The sequence below is a fragment of a genome, unplaced genomic scaffold (genome assembly GCF_019419815.1).
Source record: "Pyrus x bretschneideri cultivar Hongxiangsu unplaced genomic scaffold, Pyrus_bretschneideri_v1 Contig2, whole genome shotgun sequence".
Classification (NCBI taxonomy): domain Eukaryota; kingdom Viridiplantae; phylum Streptophyta; class Magnoliopsida; order Rosales; family Rosaceae; genus Pyrus; species Pyrus x bretschneideri.
Window position 1 is genome coordinate 3,766,678 of NW_025999501.1, and position 14,604 is coordinate 3,781,281.

The window sequence follows — 14,604 nt, forward strand, 5'->3', positions numbered from 1 at the left end:
TTTTCTGGGTTATGATTTGTTGTTAGTTCTTCATGGAGACCGGTCTTTATAAACTTTTATAAAAGGTGCATGTGAGTACATGATTGTGAAGGGATTTTTCCCCTTTTTCCTGTGAAGGAAAGGGAGATTGTTTGATGGGATACAACACAACTCGTTGATACCTTTCGATACTATCCACAAATTTTAAGGTTCCTATAAAGTTAGGCCAATTAATGATTTTGATCCTTGTGGTTTGGTTCAAGTTGCATTTTAGTCCACATAGTTTTAATTTGGGTAAATTATATAAAACTGCCTTAATTATTAGGTCAGTAACAGTTTCAATCTTTAAAAAATTTTAATGTCATATTTTATTTACGAATTTTTTACAATTTCATACCTTCCGTTAGTTTTTCGTCAATTTTTCTATTAAATAATGACTTGGCTTGAGTCGATGTCCACTTTTTATTAAAAAATTTAATTAAATATTAAAAATTAAAAAAAAATCATTTAATATATGTTTATTTTTTGCATGGGGACCCACCCTTTATCCCCTTACTCTTTCTTCCTCCTTCCGTCTTTCCCAAACCCAAACCTAGATCCCACCCACCCTTTCCAGCAATCCCATCCATCGCACCTAACTCAAGCCCAGAACCCGGTCGGCATTACTGCGGCTCCGACCGTCGTCAACTGCGTTAACTTTAGCATCCATTTCACCTTCTTGCTTGCTTTCTTCTCGTCGTAGACTTGAGTTTGCAACCGTTGTAGTGAACGGTCCAAATGGGGACGGATCGAAGCAGGCAATCAGTGAGCTGGGGCTGGCTCGACTCGTTGCATTCGAGCGTCATGTGGAGGAGCTCGAATTGCATCTCGTTGACTAGCTGGCGGTCATGTTGGATGCACAACCACACATGTCTGCGGTGGTGGCCGAAGATTGTGCCGATGACCATGGATTTCGAGGGGTGGAATCGCCATGTCGTCATTTTGGGTGGGCGAGGTGGATGGATGTGTAAAGGAGAGAAGGGAGGGAGAAGGGAGGGAGGGTGGGGTGCATATGGGATTGCTGAAAAGGGTGGGTGGGATCTGGGTTTGAATTGGAGAAGATAGGAGGGGGAAGAAAGGGTGAGGGGATAAGGGGTGGGTTCAAAAAATCGAAAATTGAAAAAAATTGAAAACCGAACCAATCTAAAATCGAAAAAATCGAACCGAATCGAATTCTTTTGGTTCGGTTTCAGTTTCAATGGTCTAGAAATCGAACCAAACCGAATTAATTAAATTAATATTTTTTTATTATTTAATTATTTGTTTTGGGTATTATTTTCTAAACCCATTTTGTAAGTCTAAATGTGCTACCCAATGTGTTGCCAAACTTTAAGCCCAAAATGTTAAAAATAAAGCCTTTAGAAACTCTAAACCCAAACTATTGTTTCTTTACCAATATACAGATTATTAAAAAATAATAATAATAATAATAAATAAATAAAGATGAAACTGGAAAACAAGAGTAAACAACTGTACTATATGCATGCCCCATTTCAAGTATTGTTTTGCATTGGATATGTATTTCTCTATGTATAGCAAACCTACGGCAAATAACAATCATTATATAACCTACCCACCCACGGATACTGCAACGAAAACCATAAGCTTCTCGGAGAGAATTTATAAATCACAGGTTGATGAGTGTTCTCCGCTTGGATGGACGCCATGCCAATGATGCCATGATGATGGTTTTTCTTGCATACACGGAATAAGAGCCTACTGTTCCAGGTAGTTATGAAAGCAGCTTGATTAGATATTCATTTGTTCTACTAGCTAGCTTTCAGTAATATAGTTTACCACCCTATTTTATCAAGTTTAAGATCTAAGCGTTATTATGTTTTTGGGAATGATTTTAGGGCAGCTAAATAACATGCCAATATCCAGATTAAAAAAAAAAAAATTCATGGAAAAAACCAAACCGAACCGAAAAAAACTAAAAAAAAAAAAGAACCGAATCAAAATTTCAGTTCGATTTCGGTTTTGGCAAAAAACCGAACCGATTTGAACGGAACCCAGCCCTACTGGGTCCACATGCAAAAAAAAAATTAAATGAACTTTTTTTTTTAAGTTTTTAATATTTTATTAATTTTTTTTAATAGAGAGTGGGTCATGTCTCAAGCCACGTCACTATTTAACAGAAGAAGTGACAGAAAACTGACGGAATGTATGAAATTGTAAAAAATTCGTAGATGTATGACATTGAAATTTTTTAAAGACGGGGTATAAAATTATGACTGATCCAAAATAGTTAAGATAATTTTATGTAATTTACCCTTTTAATTTTCTCGATTTAACTCATGTAGTTTGCTTTTACCACAAAGAGTAATTTAGGGCATGAGTGGTTAAGTGACACATGACCCTAGCATTCTCTTGTTTGAAGGATATAATATGAATTTGCGTTTTAAAATTACAGTAGTTAATGGCAAACGGACCGGAAGTGAAATGACACCTAAATTACTAGAAATGAAGAAATTTGTTATTGATATTCTAAAAAATATGCAAGTTAAATGATGATTTCTTTTAAATGTCAATAAGTTTCGAACTAAACTCGTAATTTTATTTATTTAATTTTTTTTTTTTGAACAAACTAAACTTGTAGTTGTGTTACTTTTTCATTTATTTATTTTTTTGTGGGCGAAGGGGTGGGGATTTGGTGGAAGGGTAGACTCACTGTAGACAATCCTAAATTTTTATCCAATTATAAAATTCTAGTTTTACCCGCGAGTTAAAGACATACCAGTGATTGGAGATGGTTTGGGAGGGTTTTCAAGTTTATATTTTAAAATTTTATCTCATGTATTTGTGATAATTTTAATGTAAATAATATTGTTTGTTAAAAAAAAAAAAAACAAAAAAAACATACAATCCATTGAATTAATCATATAAGATCGTGGACATGTTTATTAATCTTATCGTGATTGACACATATCTTACCATCTAAAGCTGAGATTAGGATAACTTAATTAATCTCTAGTCATTCGTCACTCTTAGACCCTATCAAGCTCAACTTGCAAAAGGACAAAACAAGTTGCTGCCAGCCATTGTGTTTCAAGTTGGCTTGTTTCTTTTAGTCCATCTTCAATGTTAAGGTTAAAATTAAAAAATTTTAACCTAGAAAATTTAAATTTTAATTCAGAAACAATTTTTCTTCTCCAATTTTTATGGGTTAAATTTTAGCCCGATATTATTAAATAATAAATTTACGACAATTTTTTTTTTCTTAAAGTAACTTTAAAAAAAAAAATTATGTTGACTATCCTAAACTGACACCATGAAACTCGAAGAATACTATGAAAGAATATGAAACACATAAAATAATTGTTTGTAATTACTTTAAGTTGGATTTAAATTTAGATGGTTAGATCTTTTTTTTTATTGTTCGATTTGATCATATTAGATTGGAGCAAGTTGGGGTAAATTTAGAACTTAAAATTTGAGTTTTACTCAAAGAGTTGGAGTAAATCTTACGTGATTTATGTATGTCAGAGGAAATAAGTGATACATACAATATTGCGCGGTGTCGCATGATTTTCCAGCCAAACAAGAAAGGTTATACAATGTGTTCCTACTAGTTAGTTAATGGTGCCACTTAATATTATGGTCTAGTGGTATTTATTTTTATTTGTAAGGAAGAGGTCTTAGGTTCGATTCTCACCACAAGCAAAATTGAACCACATTATTGCTAATCCATTGTGAGGTTTAGCTTACTCCCCTATCCGTTTAGTGTAGGTAATATCGTTTTGTTAAAATTAATAGTGGCTCAAGTATACATACTTTGATATTGTTGGTTCATCAGTGCTTCAAAATCACAATATGACACGTATATATAATAACTCGTTAGAAACACACCAAAAAACTTGTCACAATATGACACGTATGTATGTACGAGGAAATCAAGGATCCATACAACGTTGTGCGCTGGCCTATTTTTCATGAGAAACACAATTTCTTATGATTCCCAAATGACTCCTTTCATTCTCAAATTTCTTTACTATGGCTCAATTTTTGCCGAGAATTTATTTGTCTCGATGTTGATGGTTGTCTCGTGAATCATAATTGATGCCTAACTTAATGTCAATCCAATCATGAATCATGACATTAGAAATTGAAAATAAACAAGAAAGTTTGTTGCCACATCACTAATCCATGACTTAATCCCATCTTAAGTTCATCTTGATTCATGATTTGGAGATACAGTAGAGGAATTTGTTTATACATGCCAATTTCTCCAAACCAAAAAAAATATTCTAGTTAATAGATTTTAAAAAGATTGTGGAGCATTCTATAAACATGTGCACGTGCGTCATCAAATTTCAAAAGTGTACTTGTATTGTATCCATCAAAATATAAAGCGTGAGTTACATTTTATTTTGGAAAGTATTATTAGCACTCCAAAAATTTCATTCTACACTCTTCACAAATAATTGTTTTTAATTATTTAAGTTGGATTTAAATTTGAACGGTTAGATCTTTTTTTTTTTTGTTGTTCGATTTGATCATATTAGATTTTAGCCATTGAATTTAATAAATTTATAAATATAAAACTAAAAAAAAAAAACACACATATACGATGGGTCAGCCCCACAAACCCAGGAGGGATCCTAGGCTAAATTTGTCATATAAACGAGTTTTGGGTTAAAACTCATATTTGCCCCAAAGGTTGGAGCAAGTTTGGGTAAATTTATAACCTAAAATTTGAATTTTACTCCAAAAGTTGGAGTAAATCTTACGTGATTTATGTATGTCAGAGGAAATAAGTGATACATACAGTATTGCGCGGTGTCGCATGATTTTCCAGCCAACCAAGAAAGGGTATACAATGTGTTCCTACTAGTTAGTTAATGGTGCCACTTAGTACTACGGTCTAGTGGTATTTATTTTTAGTTGTAGGTAAGAGGTCTTAGGTTCGATTCTCACCAAAAGCAAAATTGAACCACATTATTGCTAGTCCATTGTGAGGTTTAGCTTACTCCCCCATCCGTTTATTGCTAGTCCATTGTTAAAATTAATAGTGGCTCAAGTATACATACTTTGATATTGTTGGTTCATCAGTGCTTCAAAATCACAATATGACACGTATATATAATAACTCGTTAGAAACACACCAAAAAACTTGTCACAATATGACATGTAAGTATGTACGAGGAAATCAAGGATCCATACAACGTTGTGCGCTGGGCCATTTTTCATGAGACAAACACAATTTCTTATGATTCCCAAATGACTCCCTTCATTCTCAAATTTCTTTACTATGGCTGAATTTTTGCCGAGAATTTATTTGTCTCGATGGCTGATGGTTGTCTCGTGAATCATAATTGATGCCTAACTTAATGTCAATCCAATCATGAATCATGACATTAGAAATTGAAAATAAACAAGAAAGTTTGTTGCCACATCACTAATCCATGACTTAATCCCATCTTAAGTTCATCATGATTCATGATTTGGAGATACAGTAGAGGAATTTGTTTATACGTGCCAATTTCTCCAAACTAAAAAAAATATTCTAGTTAATAGATTTTAAAAAGATTGTGGAGCATTCTATAAACATGTGCACGTGCGTCATCGAATTTCAAAAGTGTACTTGTATTGTATCCATCAAAATATAAAGCGTGAGTTACATTTTATTTTGAGAAGTGTTATTAGCACTTCAAAAATCTCATTCTACACTCTTCACAAGTGTATTTTTCTTTCCAAATATAGAAAGTTTGGAGTGTAGAATGAGATTTTTAGAGTGCCAATAACAATTCCTTTTATTTTTTTAGATTTGATTGCAAATGTAACTTCATACAATATTTGTGACATCCCACATCGCCCAAGGGAGTGGTCCTTAAATGTATATTCTCATCCCTACCTAGCATGAGGCCTTTTGAGAGCTCACTAGCTTCGGGTTCCATAGGAACTCCGAAGTTAAGCAAGAAAGGGGCTAGAGCAATCCCATGATGGGTGACCCACTGGGAAGTTGCTCATGAGTTCCCAAAAATAAAACCGTAAGGGAATAGTAAGCCCAAAGCGGACAATATCGTGCTACGGTGGTGGAGCAGGCCTAAGAAGTGAAATTGTCACATCCCGGCCCGGGACGAATCACTTCCCAGCCCGCTCCACCACCGTAGCACGATAATGTCCGCTTTGGGCTTATCACTTCCTAGGCCCGCTCCACCACCGTAGCACGATATTGTCCGCTTTGGACTTACCATTCCCTCACGGTTTTGTTTTTGGAAACTCACGAGCAACTTCCCAGTGGGTCACCCATCATGGGATTGCTCTAGCCCCCTTTCTCGTTTAACTTCGGAGTTCCTACGGAACCCGAAGCCAGTGAGCTCCCAAAAAGCCTCATGCTAGGTAGGGATGGGAATATACATTTAAGGATCACTCCCCTGGGCGATGTAGGATGTCACAATCCACCCCTCTTAGGGCCCCGACGTCCTCATCGGCACACCACGACCAATGTTAGGCTCTGATACCAAATTGTCACATCCCGGCCCGGGGCAGATCACTTCCCGGGCTCGCTCCACCACCGTAGCAAGATATTATCCGCTTTGAGCTTACCATTCCCTCACAATTTTGTTTTTGAGAACTCACGAGCAACTGCCTAGTGGGTCACCCATCATGGAATTGCTTTAGCCCCATTCTCGCTTAACTTCGGAGTTCCAATCGAACCCGAAGCCAGTGAACTCCCAAAAGGCCTTGTGCTAGGTAGGGATGGAAATATACATTTAAGGATCACTCCCCTAGGCGATGTGGGATGTCACAATCCACCCCCTTAGGGGCCCGACGTCCTCGTCGGCACACACGCAGTCAGGGTTAGGCCCTGATACCAAATTGTCAGATCTTAACCCTGGCCGCGTGTGTGCCGACGAAGATGTCGGGCCCCTAAGGAGGTGGATTGTGACATCCCACATCGCCCAGGGGAGTGATCCTTAAATGTATATTCCCATTCCTACCTAGCACGAGCCTTTTTGGGAGCTCACTGGCTTCGGGTTCCATCGGAACTCTGAAGTTAAGCGAGAAGGGAGCTAGAGCAATCCCATGATGGGTGACCCACTGGGAAGTTACTCGTGAGTTCCCAAAAACAAAACCGTGAGGGAATGGTAAGCCCAAAGCGGACAATATTGTGCTACGGTGGTGGAGCGGGTCTGGGAAGTGATCCGCCCCGGGCCAGGATGTGACAATTTGGTATCAGAGCCTAACCTTGGTCGTGGTGTGTCGACGAGGACGTCGAGCTCCTAAGAGGGGTGGATTGTGACATCCCACATCGCCCAGGGGAGTGATCCTTAAATGTATATTCTCATCCCTACCTAGCACGAGGCTTTTTGGGAGCTCACTGGCTTCAGGTTCCGTAGGAACTCCAAAGTTAAGCGAGAAAGAGGGCTAGAGCAATCCCATGATGGGTGACCCACTGGGAAGTTGCTTGTGAGTTCCGAAAAACAAAACCTTGAGGGAATGGTAAGCCCAAAGCGGACAATATCATGCTATGGTGGTGGAGCGGGCCCGGGAAGTGATTCGCCCCGGGCCGGGATGTGACAATATTTTTAAACATTTTAATTTTATATATTTAGTTATTATTTCATTTCAATTTCATATAATTTTAAAAAAAAACCTATTAAATTAACTATTAAGTAATGTACAATGAAAATGGTTCATATTTGTGCTAACGTGATTGTCAACTTAATGCCGCATGGCCAAACTATTAATAAAAAATAGAGAACTTTAAAGAAAAGTCCATGTACTGTTCACTTTAACGAAAAACCATATTTTTATACTAAAAAGTCAATCATGGTACTATTTATTTTACCATTTATTTTATTTTTATCGTTAAAATTTAAACTTTTCAAACATTTTTTATATTCAAATATGAAAGAGTACTTACTATAGTTAAAAAAAGAATTATATTTTACATCTTTTTCCTTCACAGATTAACATATAAAAAATTTATTTTCTAACTTGTCCTATGTTGCATACTGTTGACTGTCACATCAACAAAAGTGGAATTCGCAGTTGCTGCACCATCACTTTAGTACCTTTTTTTTCTTGTCGAATTACTTTATGAAAAAGAATCCACGCCAGATTTTTTTAAAAAAATTCTAGAAATTAAGTAATTATGTTCGTTAATTGTATACATTATGTAGTCAGTTTTTATTAAGTATTATTTATATTTGAATATTAAATTTTAAATGATTTCTGATCATGCGATGTACACTGAATGAAAATTCGTTTCCCAATTCAGCCTGAAGTATCGTGAAATTTGTACCCTTCTGCCCTTAATTTTTGTTTCATACCAAAACTTCTATTTTTTTTTAACATTTTCATAATTTCTTTAAGCTTTCCGTCAAATTATCCATTAAGCGATGTTGTGGCATAATTTTTGGCACAACATATTTGCTACATGAATGAGGATTCTTGTAGATAGCCATCATGTCTAGTGCTAATTCTTAGCAATATGATGGCAAATATGGTACACCAAAATTATGTCACACTATCATTTAACGAGAAACTTAACGGAAAATTTAACAAAAGTATTAAAGTGTAAAAAAAATCAAACTTTATTGATTCTGAGACAAAAAACCTAAGGATAGCAAGTACAAATTTCACAATAGTTGATGGTAATAAAGTGCAAATTACCCTTTTTTACTTGGTCTATTGATAATCAAATTTCTGGCTTAGATTAACACTAGAGATTCACATTACACACAAAAATAAACTCATTGAGGATGTGTGTTCCATGCAAGTAGCTCTTTACCACAATGGTAAAGAGGATTTGGGTATAGTCGTGCAAATTCGAACTCCATCTGCAGCTAATCTAGCTAAATCTATCGTTTGACATAAAAATAAATAAAAAATAAAAAATAAAAAATAAATAAAAAAAGAGAATGTAATCATTTAGTACCATGGTCAGGTAGTATTCTTCTGCACTTTTAAGTGAGAGGTTTTAGGTTTGAATCTCGTGATGACGAATTCGATACCAATTTAAGTTGCTCATAGTGTGACTTCCAAACTTCCTCTTTTCTTAGTGTAAAATATATCGTTGTACAAAAAACAAGAATGTGCGTCCCATAACCTATGCCGTGCATTCACTTGAAGAAGCTTGTAACTCAAATTGTCAAGCGCATTCACCGGTGGACTTTTAAGTAATGAGTGTGCGGACATCTAAAATATCTACCACGACTCCATTGTCAATTTTCGCAACGAAACGTATCCAACATGCAAACGTAAAAAGACAAAAATCTCAACAAGTGTGGACGTAAAAATAAAGACAATAGAAACTAGGAACTCAAGTCTTGAACGAGGCATGCTGAGATGACCAATCAATCACCAACTTTAGGTTGTTTTGTTTAGCATTTGGTTACTTTGAAAACGGGTTTGTGATCCCTTTTCCAACTTTTGAAAATATACCAAGGAATGACAGACTCTTTTGATGCATCCAAAACATACAAAATGAAGGTTTTGCATCCCAAATTTTTTTTAAAAACAATGCACTCCATGGAGAGGGAAATGAACACCGGCAGCTGCGTCTACCGAAAAACAATTGTTCATTGAACCTAGTTGCACCATCCAAGAATGAAAGTTGTTCTCATCTAACCCTAGCATTTGCTCCAAATACAACATTTAAAGGTTGTTCTTACCAAATAATAACAAATTCCTAGATCTGATAAGACTTTCTGCAAAAAAATTAACAGTTAAATGATGACAAGTTATATATATGCCTTGGAATTCTCCTCCATAAGAGGCAAAGCATTACGTTTGCTGGTTCATAATACAGGATATTAAATTAGTCCCCACAAGGATCATTTCAAACCATGTCAGAATTCTAAAGCCCCAAATGTATGAGATGCAGGCAACCAAAATACAGAACATTTCATAGATACAGAATTCTAAGAAACAAGGGGGAGGGGAAAGTCAAGGCCAAAGAACAAAAGACAAATACGGGGTAGACAAGACAAAAAACTACAGACAGGTGCTAAGGCACAAGGGGAATGTGGAAACATGGCAAAAAAACAACATGAAATATCAGGGGTACAATTGTCCCGTTGTGATCTTCAATCTAGACCAAGTTGAAGTGGGCTCGGGCAAGTGGGTCAACCAGAACGATTAGTAAAGGGATTTGCCTACTACAATACAAGTCAAAATATGGAACTCTTGTTTGAGAACTTAGGGCTAGGTTAAGCTAGGCAAGTGCCTACGGCTATTAGGACAAATGAAGTAAGGCAATCCGCACACAAAGAAGGCCTAAGCATCCAGGGAAGCTTTAAGTTGTAAAGTTCTTCTCTTGTTTTCTTAGATATTCATTTCTCCTACATATATGAAATGACATGAAGGAAAAGAAAAGAAGTTCGAACAAGCATCCGAAAACAAAGGATAACCTTACAAGTTTACTACCTAAAACCAAACAAATGTGAGGTGCCTTGGATATGCTTACTACCTTATGTTTAAATAAAAACCTCACAACAAACTAATAATGTGAGAGAGCACATCGTTATTTACTAGTAAAATCCAGATTTGCTTATATCATGTGGGTTCGCATAACTTTGAATAATAGTAATTGAGTTCACAAACAGATTTCATTTTATTTAATTATTTCCTATTGGTTAGTTATACCTAATCAGCATGATATGTACAAGATCTCCTAGCACACTCCATCTGCAAAATCCCACTAGAATCCAAACCCTATTGTCTGCACTAATCTCTCTCCAATCTTCAACAACTTAATATAGTTAAATTCACTTCAAACCTTAACTCAACAGCTTAGCGCTTATCGGTCCTTCACGACTTAGTACAAAATAACCGTTTTTATATGCAGTCACTTAATAATACTATAACGCAAAAGCCAAAAGGAAAATCCCAAAAGCATGGTAAGTTCGAGTGGTAAACCAGAGGCTTTTAGAATGAATTCCTAGCATACTAAAGGCTTGACAACAACATTTTGTGGTCTCGTGTTTCCAGCTAATACATTCTATCAACATCCATCCACACAACTGGTCAAAGGAAAGGCATGGCGGCCTTTTCAACGTAAGACAACAGGTTTGTTTGAACATGAAATACAAACGACGATGTGGAGCTTGATCACATATACTATGTAGTAAAATTAGGTGCCAAAATAGACTGCATTAACTTAGCATCGAAGTAGAACATCTTAGCATGTATTGCACAAATCGTGCCAAAATAGACTCCAGAAAGCTATCTGCACTCCTCCATTATAAAAACACATGGAAGTCGTCACACTTGACGGAGTACCCGTGATAACTTCTTGACTTTGAGACTCTTTTGGAGTGTCAATAGCAACTTCCGTTTAGAATTGGCAATCATGTATGCAAACTCATCCGATTAGCAAATCGATATGTAGAAAGTTCACAAAACTAAGATATTTAACAACAAAAGCATATTTTAGCAAAACAAATTCTGTATGATATAACATTTCTAACCTGTGATTAAACCCCAAATCTCCAGATAACAAAGAACAAAGAACAAACCTACATATCTCTCATTCTCATATGTCCCATTTACAGAACAAAGATAATACCCTATCTTTAACCGGCGGTGGACCATTTTCCGTCCACCAGCCGGTGATTGAATAAACCCCTCACCCAGAATGTACAAAGTTATTGTCTTTTTATAAAATTGAAAATTAAAAGCTCTAAACACTAAAACGACTGCGTTTTGAAGCTTGACCTACCTGAAGAAACTTCAGAAACTTCTCCACCTAGGGCTTGATACAGGAACTGTCGGCGACAGCGGCAGCTGAGGAAACCCTAATTGATTTGGGGAAAGCGATGGGTACGGCGATCGCGGCGAACTCAAGCACCCGAAAGGAAGCGGCGATGGAGGCATCGCGAACTGCGGCTGTGACGCTATCGCCGCCGTTGTCTGCTGTTGTTGATTCGCTGCTGTACCTATCCCCTGCTGCGGCGGCACAACCTGCTGATTCTGCTGCGGAGGCGGCGTCAGATTGGTCCAACGGGGCGAGACAAGCGGGGCCAGAGGCGAGAATCCCGAGAACTTCTGGTTGTTAGAATCGACGGCTAGAGATTGAGTTGTGGAGGTACCGCATGTAGGCTGAGACGGGGGATTCAGCCGCCGCGTGTACGGTTGGGAAAGGAGGGAGAGGCGAGAGAGGGGTTGTGGACCGTCCGATGGAATTGAAGTGAGCGGCGGCGGATCCCATGGGTGGGATGATTGGATTGTTGGTGTTTTGGGGTGGAGCGGCGCATTCTAACGAGGGAGGGGGTCGGTTGTTAAGCTGCGCGAGAGGGGGAGGGCGGATGCGCTGGAGGCGGGAGCTGATTTGTGGCTTGGGCAGGTGAACCGGCGGCTGGGGGTTGGAGAAGCGGTCGTGGGCGGGAGAGCCGGTGAGCTTCTGAACGACGTCGCGGAAGTCGTTTTTGTTGATGTTGTAAACCGGCGGCTGGTGCTGATGCTGCTGCTGCTGCTGGTGTTGGGGAGGAAGAGGAAGCGGAGGAGGCGGCGGCGGTGAGTTTTCAAAGTTGGGTTTTTTAAGGAAGGTGTTGTGGGTGTTGGTGGTGGTGGGGGGTTTTGAGATCTTGTGGGAAAGCTTGTTGAGGTGTTTGAGGTAGTTCTCTGTGGTGGTGGTGGTGGTGGAGCTGCCGCCGCCGCCACTGGAAGCGGCAGTAGTGAGAGCAGCTGAATCAGTAGTTGAAGAGGGACAGATTTTATCCATAACAAAAAAGCAACACAAAATCACATACAAACACAGCAGACTCTCTCTCCTTCTCCCTCTCTCCTCTCAGTGTCTGAGTGAGTAGATCTGAAAATATCTGACGGGAAAGAAAGAAGGGGGTTGTTGGCCTGAGTGTGGTGGGCAATGAAAAATGAGGATAATACAGTCGGCGAGTAGGGACAAGTGCGGACTGGACCATTTATTTATATGGAATTTTAAATAATTGCTTTTATTTTTTGAGTTTTGATTAAAGTTTAAAATGTGTTTATTTTAGGAAAAAAGGAAATAAAAAAATAAAGGAAAAGGGGAATTAAGAAAAAGAAAATAAAAGAAAAGAACCAAAAAAAAAAAAGCAGTGTCTTCGATCTTTGGTCTTTTTCACTTAAAAGAAGAGAAGAGACATGACCCGAAATGCAAGCCAAGCATCTATTTCTCACCTTTTAATCTCTCTAATCTCTATCCAAATTATTCTTTTCGTAATTAAAAAATATTATTTTAGTTGTGCTACAAAATTAACAAGGTATGAGATAACCGACGTATAATATTTATTTCGATTTTAATCATACAATAAATTAAGAAGTTACAAGAAAATAGGCATATCATGTCTACTTTTTTGATACATTGCTATACGAACAATTTTTAGTTTTTATAAGTGTAAATTGCTTTATGAGGTTCACATTATCAAAGTTTTTCACCATCAAAACAAACACGATTCGGACAGAAAGATTTTTAATGCCATTATATAATTTTCTTCGCACAAAATAATCCCTTTTCTGATTTTTTTTACTGTCTTTGTTGAATAAAGGAGGTAATAATAACACCTGCTGATTTGTTTGGTAGGGATTAAGCATTTGTTGTACACTGATAGGCTATGTCTTTAATTGTGTTGGGTATTTTCCAACCTACCAAATAAAAATGTTGTCTTTTTTAGAATTAAAAATTTTTCTTAAACCATTTTCAAGGGAGATGCTAAATTGTGAATATAAAATTTATATTTGACAGCATATGTGACACTTATAAAATTTAAATTTTCTTAAACCATTTCCACTGGATTACTGATCGAGGATATCAAAACTAGCCTAAGGGGATTTGACTCTCCTAGAGTTGGTCATGTTTGTAGATCCACCAATTTTGTGGCACATAGGATGGCCCAGTTGATTTTAACTTTCAATTTTACTAGTTTGAGGAGCCCCCGGATTTTCTCCAAGCTTCCTTCATTCATGATTGTATGTTTTCTTAATGCTTATAGTTTCCTCTTCAAAAAAAATTCTCTTCTTCACCCGATATACCAAACTTTAAACGTAAAATAAATGTTCATATTTATTTTCTTTGCATTGTTAAAAGAAAGAAAATGACCTAAAAGGTGTAAAAATATTTAATATTACTTTGGAAAGAAAAGCAACGAAAGGGCAATGTTTTTTTTAATAAAAAAACATATAATAATTAATTAAAAATTATCACTTAGTATTACGGTTTAGTGATATTCATCTTTACTTGTAAGTGAGAGGTCTTAAGTTCGATCCTTCGCCAAAAATAAATTTGAACCACATTATTGCTAGACCATTGTGAGCCTAGGCTTACCCATTTTCCCATTAGTGTAGATAATATCATTTGTTAAAAAAATAATTAAAAATTATTTAAAGCTGCTGTGAAATTTGACAGCAACCAACCATTTCACGTTATGCCACATAGAAAGCATCACTGTAACGATAACGATAACTTTGTTATATAAAAATCTCTCTCATCATGCTCATCTCACTTTAAGACTTATTAGCCCATGTTCCATAACCTTAGCCCATCCTATGATTCCTTATCAATGTGCTTCAAAGTTCTCATTTCTCTGGGTATAAACAGATAGATAGGCATAGGCACAGGCATAGCAAACCATTCCTTTTTCTTTTTTTTTGGTCAAG

At 36.9% G+C, this 14,604-nt stretch overlaps 1 protein-coding gene across 1 annotated transcript; it reads right to left on the bottom strand.

Moving 5' to 3' along the window:
* Nucleotides 1-11,420: 11,420 nt before the first annotated feature.
* LOC125467985 (VQ motif-containing protein 9-like) lies at nucleotides 11,421-12,794 on the bottom strand. The gene is given in 2 exon segments (XM_048583462.1): nucleotides 11,421-12,036; nucleotides 12,038-12,794. Coding segments are annotated over 2 exon segments (990 nt in total). The 5' UTR covers nucleotides 12,692-12,794; the 3' UTR covers nucleotides 11,421-11,700.
* Between the last annotated feature and the right edge of the window lie 1,810 nt (nucleotides 12,795-14,604).